General features: G+C 36.2%; 1 protein-coding gene across 1 annotated transcript; it reads right to left on the reverse strand.

Moving 5' to 3' along the window:
* Window positions 1-139: 139 nt before the first annotated feature.
* On the reverse strand, window positions 140-9,948 carry LOC113075270 (crooked neck-like protein 1). The gene is made up of 14 exons (XM_026247965.1): window positions 9,760-9,948; window positions 9,439-9,591; window positions 7,783-7,874; window positions 7,548-7,706; window positions 7,269-7,435; window positions 6,630-6,808; window positions 6,368-6,538; window positions 5,982-6,173; window positions 5,797-5,856; window positions 2,762-2,842; window positions 1,975-2,214; window positions 1,742-1,843; window positions 1,354-1,602; window positions 140-588 (listed from the first exon to the last, which is right to left on the reverse strand). Exons 1-14 carry the CDS (start codon window positions 9,805-9,807, stop codon window positions 232-234), a joined length of 2,250 nt encoding a protein of 749 aa, XP_026103750.1. The 5' UTR covers window positions 9,808-9,948; the 3' UTR covers window positions 140-231.
* Between the last annotated feature and the right edge of the window lie 1,319 nt (window positions 9,949-11,267).

Consider the following 11,267-nt stretch of genomic DNA (forward strand, 5'->3'; position numbering starts at 1 on the left):
GAGAAAAATACCTGTTTGCTCAGTCATCATAAATAACATGACAACTCCTCAAACGTTTGCGATGTGATTCCCACTGATTCTTCAACTACAATCTAAACGATGATCGGTTTGAAGGACGCCATATTGAATAACAGTAAGTGACTGGCACATTTGGTTCACACCTTTATTTTGTTACAAAAGAAAAGAGATGGATAGAAAGAAACGGAGACACATAACATGTCAAGTTCCGTTTTAGAGTTTTTCTGTGTCTGCTTTTGTTTCTTCCTTCTTGTCTTTGTCATCCTCACCATCACTCTCGCTGTCACTGCTGCTGCTCTCATCGTCGCGATCGTCATATTCTTTTCCGGGCTCTTCTCTGTGGGCCGCAGGTCCCTGCTCATCTGGTTCTGAATTCTCTTGTGCTTCCTTTCCTTGTGGAACCTGCTGTTCTTCTTCTTCTTCTTCTTCTTCCTGCTCTTCTTCATCCTCATCCTCCTGCTTCTGCTGTTTCTTCCACATCTTGGCCATGGCCAGCAGTTTGAGGTTGGGCTGGTTGGCTGCGTCCTCAGGGAAGATGTAGTCATAATATTCCTCCCAGCCTGCATCCGACTGATAAACAAAAGACAATATGTTAGGGATGCCTAGGGTCGACTTAATTAACAATTCATAGGTTTTCAATTCAGGAATGATTTCTGAAAAATATTCAATTCACAATGAGACTCTGATTTCAAATAATTCTTTTTTTAAGTGCATTAACAGGATTATGTAAATGATTAGGTAGGAAAATTTGTTTTAATTTGCAAAAAAACATTGATGTACTAAAGCCATCAGAATGGAACCAAAAAACTGGTTTAAAAAAAAAAACCCATTGAACCATGGGCTTACTGTATTGTTGCATCCCTAGTGCATGTACAGAGTACATGGAATAGAATTATATATAAATATAAATATTGAATTAAACACACTAAGTATCCAATAATTTGCACATGCAAGTAATTAAATACTTTTTTTTAATACTCAATGATAATTGACCAAATTCTAAAATCAATTCTTGACTATAACAAAGATTTCTAATTTTAAAAACTCATGTTTTAAGATTAATGCGCATGCATCTGCAGGCCAATATAATAAGAAAACGAGTGTCACCATGTCTCCATAAATTAAATGTTTTAATATTTAACAATATTGAATGATATTTTAACAAATGACATTTCATTCCGTGTTTAGCCTTTTAAATAGATTCTTTACTGAAACAATCAACATTAAAAAAAATTAATGTCTCAAGATTGATGCATCAAGAGAACAAATGAATCATACTGTCCCTACTTTCATGACACCATCATGAACCGGACATAAGAAGGCATAAACTCTCACCCCGTCCTCTGCTGTGATCTTCCTCCTCTTCTTCACCTTCTCCGGCAGGAGTTTCTGGACTCTCTCCTTGTTGGTTAAGGATCCGAACTCGTCCTCAAAGTCTCTCCAGGACTCCAGGAGCATCAGACGTTCCTCTTTCTCCTCACAGCCCTGCATACTCTTATTGGCTTCCTCAAAGATCTGTCTGCATCGCTGTATGCGGTCGTCACTGTCGATGGACAGCTCAAACTGGCCAAAGCTGATCCAGACCTACAATACAACCAGATTGGAAACAAATGCATCAGATATTCAATTCAATTCAAGTTTATTTGTATAGCGCTTTTTTTAACAATACATAGATATTCATTTAGAATGAGCATGGTGTGTTGCTGTCAATTTGATGGCTTACTTTGACATGTTGGGTACGCTGTAACAGTCTCTTATAAAGTCCTCGTGTGTTGTCGTACTCTTCTTGCTCGATCTCAAAGTCGATGTATGACTTCCACAGCACCTGATGTAAACACATGGAATAGTTTTTTTTTGTTGTTGCTTTATTAGGCTTTTATGGCTCATATAGTTTGATATAATGAGAATATGGAAAAAAAAAAAAACGAGAGAGTGAGAGAAATGTTAAGTAGTGACCTCTGGCATGTCGAGTCGTGGTTGTCCAATGGCCAGTTCAAATATGGCTCTGGCCCGTTCTGTGTCTCCCAGGATGGTCTCCAGCTCGGCAAACTTGATCCAGGTGGTGCAGTTTTCTGGACTGAACTCCAGATACTTCTCGTAGAGCTTCCTGCAGCGGTCAAACTCTCTCAGCTGTAGCTCCAGCTCGATGTAGCCTTTGAACAGTTTGTTTTTGGGACACTTTCCAATAGCTGTGCCCTGACAGGAGAAAGGTCAGAGGTCAAACTCTGCAGTGTGTATGACGTACACTACCTTTCAAAAGTGTGGGGTCATTTTTTAAAAGACATGAAAGAAATCTCCTATGCTCTTAAAGTTGCATTTATTCACTGTATTGAAAAATACAGTAAAAAATGAAGTAAAAAAAATGTAAGAACTGATTTCATTTGAATTAAATATTTAAAGTGTAATTTATTCCTGTGATCAAAGCTGTATTTTCAGCATCATTACTCCAGTCTTCAGTGTCACATGATCTACAGAAATATTCTAATATACTGATTTGCTGCTTAAGAAACATTTCTGATTATTTTGATTTGAAAATATATTTTTGTGGGAACTGATTTTTTTTTCTGGATTAAAAAAAAAAAAAATAGAAGTTCAAAATAACAGCATTTATTTGAAATATAAATCTTTTGTAAAAGTTATGTCTGTCACTTTTAATCAATTTAATGCATCTTTGTTGATCTTACTGAACCCAAACACAGCAGAAGTCAAAGTATACAAGTGTGTTTAAGAGTGAAACACTTACCAGGCCACGTCTAGCATTCGGGAGGTTTTTTTGTCGGATTTCAAACTGCGCATATAAGAGCCAAATCTTGGCAAATGTAAACTAGGTATAAAACACAGGCATACAGGCTGTAGTTAGAAAACTACTTAGAAACAGTAGTTACATCATTATGAAACACCCTAAGAAGATTTCACAGATAAAATACATTTCAAGCACAACATTTTTCAGCTGCTAAAATTGTTGCAAAGTAGGGCTGTCACTAATGTTTTTTTGGTAATAGAGTAATTGGTAGATTATTCTGACGATTAATCGAGAAACTGGATATATTTTGGTGGTAATTAAAATAGACCAAAGTCTTTAAAATTACTTAAAATCAATGTATAATAGCAAAGAGGCAATAACAATCGGTTCATATAAAATATCAAAAGCAAGTAATCATATAGTTTTAATGAACAAAACAGCTAAAATACAATGTAATAAAACAATATAATCATAACTTATGTACATTATGTGTTTATTATTATCAAATGCCTGCAAAGGGGGCCAACATCCTGATGATTGTTTTTACAATTTAATAAACATTTTATTCAGATGTCCAATTATTCTTTATTATTTGGCCACATCTTTATGATAGAAATCCTACAGCCACTGTCATTTCAAAAACATGTGGACATCAAAACATGCAACCTCAAAGTAAGGGCCACCCTAAAAGAAAGCCTTGCCACCCCTGCTGTGATTCGTGATCCTGCTCCGAACTCCCGAACTGATTCAAATGATTTGCGATCCCCAAACTGACTCAAATGATTCACGAACCAACTGCGAACTCCCGAACTGATTCAAATGATTCGCGATCCCGCTACGAACTCCCGAACTGATGCAAATGATTCGCGATCCCCAAACTGACTCAAATGACTCGCGAACCCGCTTTGAACTCCCGAACTGACTGAAATGATTCGCGAACCCGCTCCGAACTCCCGAACTGATTCAAATGGTTTGCGATCATCCCCAAACTGACTCAAATGATTTGCGATCCCGCTACGAACTCCCGGACTGATTCAAATGATTCGCAATCCCCAAACTGACTCAAATGATTCGCGAATCCGAATTTGAACTCCCGAACTGACTCAAATGATTCGCGAACCCCAAACTCTAATAATTTACAAAGTATTAATATACTGTAATATTTTTTGTTGCTGTTGTTGCTATAAAAACAGACCTAAGCCATCAATAGCCTTTAAAATGGCTTAAAATGCATTATATAAAAAATAATGAGGCAATAATAATTGGTTAATAATAACACTGTTAAAATACATCATGTAGGCAAATACAAAATAAACTATTTATGTACATGTTATTACAAATGCCTTGTGATTGCTGCTGTTACACTTAAAGGACAATCAAATCCTTGTTTAGGCTACTGACCAAACATTTAATTCAGACATTCACTTAATCTTTCATTTTTGGCCACCTTTTTGCTATAGATGACACAGCCTTTATAATTTCTTCAACTAAAAACGTGCATATCACAACCCTAACAAAAATAAACCATGGTTTTATCATAGTAAAACTTCTTAGTTTCCTTTTGCGTGATTTCTGAATGCTTGAGACTATAAAATAAATTAGAGTCATAATAAAGTTATAGCCACAGGTAAATGTCGAGAGCTACAATTGTGATTTGTAAATAATACAATTTATTCATTTAGTTTTTTTTTCCATCATCATATTTGAGGAAGGGGGGCACAACAATAAATCCTGCTTATGGGAACCCTTAAGGTGCTGTTATACACGTCTCTGTGAATGTGTGCTCCACTACACACACACACACACACACACACACACACACACACACACACACACACACACACGCACACACACACGCACACACACACACACACACACACACACACACACACGGAAGCACGCGTGGTGTTTTCAGCTCTTCACTATATTGACACATGATGTATGCTACACATGTGCACGTCAGCGCGCTATGAGAGGATTTCAACATTTCATTTGATTAAACTATCGTCATTCATTCGTATTGTATACACAGACAGAAACGGCAATTTTGTCTTTACGACAACCTGTCAAAATAAAATTCCGGTATAACTTGAAGAAATTCAAACAGAAATATATTGCACAGTAGTTTGCTATACTTCAAGTATTAGCATACTTGATATGCTATACTTCCTATTAGCTAATAATAGTAGTTAATTAAAAAACACAGAAACCAAAATAAAAGTTTGGTCCAACTCAAAGAAATTAGGTAAGAAATTGCTTAGTAAAATATACTTAAAAAAAGCTATACTAAAACATTATTTTAAAGGAATATCACACAAGTTTTCATACAAATTTTAATTTAAGCTTGCCAAAACAATAACACCATATTTTTCAAAAACAATTTCTAAAAGTACATTTGTATCTGTGCCTTTAATGTTTATTTATTTATTATTATTGTCAGCTAATAAAACCCTATGCTTCAGAGACCATAATCATATAACAAGTCTAAATGTAGCTCTTGACTGGTTGAGTTAGATGGTGATTAACACTAAACAGTAGAAAATCAGTTGAGTCTCCCCAGCTGGAAATGTCATTGGCTGTTAAAATCTTGTGTTTCTTATAATAAAATTGACATTTTAATAACACTGAACCTTTTATAATGCTCTTAATTACATGTTGATGCATACTGTATGCATTAGTGAGTGTGGGGGTGCTTATGGGGTATGGTCACTTATTCCTTATATGTTTGTAATGTTTGTTATGTTTGTTATAACGGTATCAAATGCAAGACATTGATTGCATGAGATTAAGTTTGAAAATGATAGCCTGTGTCCTTTTGTAGTATATATACGTCTGCCATATGTTGCCACACCTCAAAAATTCCTGCCCCCTTCTCGCCACCCCATCAATATTTTTCTAGATCCGCCCCTAGTGACAGCCCTATTGCAAACTGTCCAAAAGTGCACAGAATTAACATTTTAAGGACTGGTTCACCAAAAATGACACGAGGTTTTGTAAATAGTGTTTTTAAGCACCATTAAGACTGACAGATTTACCTTTTTGTGTGGTATAAGCTCCAGACATGCCTGGTACACCTGCCTCGTTCTCTCAGGGTCCTAAACAAACCAGACTAAACTTATGTCACCAAGGTCTGACTCTAAACATGCAGATGTAATTCCACAGCTTAACTGAGAGATGCAAATGAATGCTGAATACTTCAGCTCACTGATGTCTATCATACCTTGACCTCCAGCTCCTCGTAGAGAGCGTAGTTAATCCACAGGTAGATGTAGCGTCTCCAGTGTCTCTTCTCTTGGATGGGGGGTGTGTTGGCTATCGCTCTCTCGTACACTTCTCTAACCGTGTCTGCATCGGTGTCACTCTCCACCAGCCGCAGGTAATCAAACCAGGCATCATAATTGTGTGGGCTCGCCTATAGAGGGGGAAATGATGATATTAAGCAACAGAGTTGTTATGAAGCAAGAAACCGATGTTTTGAATATGGCTAGAACTACAAACTGGTTTAGCAAAGACCAAAAGGTTTCTAAGCAAGTCATTTGTTTTTTTGTTTGTTTTTAAATCAGAACTAAGATTAAGTATTAATTTTGAGGAAGGGTTTATTGTCACCTTGACTTCCTCTTCATACTGAAACCTCCTTTTGCTGACGATCACGTCCTCGATTCCTCTCCTGTCTCCAAATCTCTTCTCAAACACTGTGTAGTTCTTAAACAGCTCCTGGGCCTGTTGCTTGGGGACTCTGTCCAAAGCGTATTTATAGATGATGCGAACTCTCTCAAACTAAAAGACACAAAGCAAACGGTCAGGTCTGAGCAGGAAACATCAGAAGGGTCACGTGTTTACTGGATGGCGTTAACACAGGGCTTCATACCTCTTTCTGTTTCTCCTCAAATCTGGAAAAAGCCACGTAGAGGTTCTCGTTGATGTGCTCCTCACCATAAAACTCCACAGCTCTCTCGAACACTTTCCTCGCACGAGCGATGTAGCCATGCTTCTCTTCAAAGTGAGCGTACTTGATCCAGTTCTTCACTTCAGGATGAACCATCACAAGTACTTTGACATTAAGGATAACAACAGTACATTTTTATGTAACAGCCAAGCATTCACTCAGATGACAATATATGTATAATACATATTTTTATATATGTTTTATAAGTCAAAATTGTTTCTTTAGCGCTTTTCAGAAATTCATGATGTTAATTTTTAGAGTACCTCCATGCCTTGTGCATTTAGCAAATTCAAGCTGGGAGATAATAGTTGCATTATGCCACAACAAAAAATCAAGCAGCTGATATTTGCCATATAATACATATAACTCCACAAAAGTATACTGTATGTATGCAGCTGAAGTTGGACATACTTATTTAACTTTATATGAAAAGTTGGGCGATAATATAGTTTCATTGTGCTATGAAACAAGGCAGTTGGGATTTGCTATGTAGTACTCATGTACTGTATGTGTATTGTGTCCGGATAAAGCTGGTGAAACAGACTATTTATGAAAAGATATATTTCTCATAGATGCTGCGGGATTTGTCCACTTCCTTATAGCGCAGCTCAAAGTTGATGTACGAATGCCAGGCCTGCTCCTCTGGCTCCCACTCCATCCAGCGCTCAAACACCTGTCTGCAGCCAGCAATGTTCCCCAGCATCTCCTCCATATAGGTATACTTGTACCTAGTGCATAAACATAGGGATAAAAGAATGAAGCAGGAGTCACAATAAGAAAAATAAATAAATCAGAGTATCTATGTCTGAATGCATTAATGATCATGAGAAGGAAGCTCACCAGAACTGATTGACACGGGGCAGGATGGTGATGGCTCGGTCCCAGATGTTGCGAGCGTGATTCACCTGCCGGTTTTTCATCTCCATCTCTGCATACTTCAGCCACAGCGTGATGTTGCGGTGATCCACGTCGAGCGCACGCTCGTAGATAGAGCGAGCTCTGAAGACAATAAAAACAGTTAAAGAAATCACCTCCAGTCTAGGATTCAGTCATCAGACACGAAACTGAAACTCACCTCTGGACCTCCTTCAGGCTCTCCTCCCATTGTGCGTACTTGATCCAGTTGCTGATGACAGTTCTGTTCTTCCTGATGTTGTCTTCAAACCCCTGAATTGATAGAAAAAAGTTGAATGTGTTTGGATATGTACCATAGCAATTGCATTTTTAGGACCCTGGTAAGTTCTTATTTTCTATATGATAACACCAAGTTTTTGAAAGTACTATGATAATACTATGTTTTCTGGAGCTGCACCATGGTAATGTCATGTTTTAAAGCATGTACCATGGTAATAGCATGTTTATGGCATGTACATTGGTAATACTATATTTTTTGGGACACATACCACGACAATATAATATTTCCGGGACATGCACTGTGGTAATACCAGGTTTTTGGACATGCATTACGATAAATTCCATGTTTTCTTGAGATGGTATTATAATATATAACATGGTTTTATAATATACTTAAAAGCATGCATCATGGCAATTATACCATATTTTATTACATTTTTATTGATAATACTTCTATGTTTTGTGGCATATAACATGACAAGAGTAATACCAAATTTACTGGACATGTACTATGGTAATACAATGTTTTACTTATGGTAACAAAATATTTTTACAGCATGTACCCTGGTAGTACCATGTTTTATGGCACGTTCCACCTTAAAAGTTAAAACTATATTTTTGGAGCACATCCCACAACAATGTTTTCTGGACATTCTCTAAAGTAATGTCATGTTTTCTGGAGATATCATGATATCATGACAATACATTTTAAATTTAAGCCTGTACCATGGCAATCAAATGTTTTATTGCCTGTCCACTGGTAATACCATGTTTTAGGGGCACGTACCATGACAATATCAAGTTCTCTGGACTTCTACTATAATAATAATACTATGTCTCTGAGGCATATACCATTACAATACCATGTTTTATGGACATGTACTATGGTAAAGCCATGTTTTTTGTGCATGCACCATGTTTTTAATACCATGTTTTCCAGAGATGTACTATGGTAAAGCCATGTTTTTAAAGCATGCACCATCTTTTTTAAACACCATGTTTTCCAGAGATGTACTATGGTAAAGCCATGTTTTTAAAGCATGCACCATCTTTTTTAAACACCATGTTTTCCAGAGATGTACTATGGTAAAGCCATGTTTTTTGTGCATGCACCATGTTTTTAAAACCATGTTTTCCAGAGATGTACTACGGTATAGCCATGTTTTTTGTGAATGCACCATGTTTTTAATACCATGTTTTCCAGAGATGTACTATGGTAATATCATGTTTTTAAAGCATGAACTGTGACTGAACTAAACTGACCTGAAAAATGACTCTTTTGAAGTTGAAGATGTTCCACAACAGATGAACATTAATACTGTTTAGTATATATTTTAGTGTCAAGCTGCTTCAAAACAATCTGTATTGCTAGAGCACTATATAAATAAATGTGACTTGACAAAACCATGTTTTCTGTACATATACTTTGGTAATACCGTGTATTCTAGACATTATGGTAATATCATGGTGCATGCATATAGTAACCACATAGTATGGTATGCATCACAGTAGCTGTAACCGTTGTACTACTACTTGATACCATCATGCATTTTGCCAAACATGTCGTGATCATATACAGAACATACAGCAGTTATACCTTCCTCTTCTTCAGTTTGTAGTCGTTGAGCTCTTCTGCATCAGTGATTTTCTGTTTGGGTGGAGGAGGCAGCAGCTCGAGCTCTCTCTCCTTCGCCTCTCTGAGCAGCTGCTCCGCGGTGATCTGCACCTCTGCTGGGGCTTTATTCTTCACCTGAACACATAACACAAAATAAGTAGAAACAAAAACCACGTTTAGCTCAATTAACTACATCTAGAAACATGATATAATAGGTGTTTACAGTGAAACACAACCGCTTCGCGTAGCTTACATGCTAATGCTAACTCACAAAACATTGTTTATTTTATTAAGTTACGTTACCTTCGCCACTTTCGGAATTCTCTGTTTACCCGCCGCAGTGGACGCCATGATTGTTACGCTCCTGTCACTTTACGAAAAGGCAACTTTATGTATTTATTTACGTTTTTAAACTTCGATAAGCCGCTAAAACCGTTTCGTTAGCATGCCGTGTGTCGCGCGTCGCGTCTGACGTGACACGCTGTAACATTTGACCTCAGTACGTCACGGAGCTCCGTGGTAAAAATAAAAACAAATGGCAAATATTTAAGCCTACAACTATAGCACATTTTATGGCTGTATCTAATCGTAACTATTTGTATGTTTTCTTAATCGTATTAGATTTGCAATGACCACAACACTTCATCCGTATGGGAGTTGGGAGAATCGATGTAATTCATCTACTGTAAGGGTTAAGAGTTAAGAAAATTATTACGTAATTAGTTAGTCTTACAAAAAACAAAATTAAAATAAATAAAAAATAATAATCAAGCATATAAAAAAATTAAATACAACAAATGACTAATTATTAATGATTAATGAATAATTATTTTTAATTAGATAAATACACATATTAATTACATTATTAATAAAGCAATTGAAATAGTTACACTACTTATTACATTTTAAATAGGGTAACTTATAGTCAAACTTTTAAAGTCAAACTTGTAGTCAAACAAAAGTTTTCCAAACTAACCTTACCAGCACTGTATACGCATATAAATGCCTAAATGTACATATTAGTACAGAAAAATGTATATGTTTATATAAATACACAAACATACATATATATATTTTAAAGATATTTACATATATATAATTTATATTATAAATAATACTTAATATATGAATACATGCATGTTTGTGTATTTATATATACATAATAAATATACACAGTATACACACGCATAGATATTATATAAACAAAAAACTTTATTTTGGATGCAATTAACGATTAATCATTTGACAGCACTCATTTTCATATAATGATTAAAAGAAATCTAATATAAAGAAATCTAAAATAGGTTTCACTTTCTCTATGCAAAATATAATTTCATATTTTTTATTCTTTTCCTCTTGTATTTGGGGTGAAATATGACATTCACTCAGACATTCAGACATTTGTGTAGTTTCATCTAGTGTAAAGCTTATTATAATCCACGTCTAGACTGTTTTCGTCCTGCTGTGGGCAATTTATATCAATACAGTTTATAAAGGGCATTTGCAGCACAGTGATGTATTAAAATCCTGGTGCAATAACTTCATATTCCCCGGAGTGGAAGATCACGATGACCTCATGCACATATTTTCAGATCAGATCACGCCACTGGTGGAGTCCCATGGGCCGTACTTCCTGTCTGAGCTCATCGAGGCTCAAGACCAGGAGAACCATGCAGCTGTCTGTGAAGTTAGTGAGGTTTTGTTTACAATTTGGAAATTGAAAATGAATGTTGATCATCAAGCTTAAAAAATTAGGTTCTGAATAAATTACATTTTCCCTATGTGCACAAATATGACCTCTTTAAATAGAC

This window comes from Carassius auratus, unplaced genomic scaffold (genome assembly GCF_003368295.1).
Source record: "Carassius auratus strain Wakin unplaced genomic scaffold, ASM336829v1 scaf_tig00016666, whole genome shotgun sequence".
Lineage (NCBI taxonomy): Eukaryota > Metazoa > Chordata > Actinopteri > Cypriniformes > Cyprinidae > Carassius > Carassius auratus.

Excerpts from the sequence above, each read along its gene's own strand:
- LOC113075270 (XM_026247965.1), bottom strand. The coding sequence starts at position 9,807 with ATGGCGTCCACTGCGGCGGGTAAACAGAGAATTCCGAAAGTGGCGAAG. Across the intron at positions 6,539-6,629 it reads TTGAGGAGAAACAGAAAGAG|TTTGAGAGAGTTCGCATCAT; the intron begins GTATGAAGCCCT and ends TGTGTCTTTTAG. Across the intron at positions 5,857-5,981 it reads ACGAGGAGCTGGAGGTCAAG|GACCCTGAGAGAACGAGGCA; the intron begins GTATGATAGACA and ends TGGTTTGTTTAG.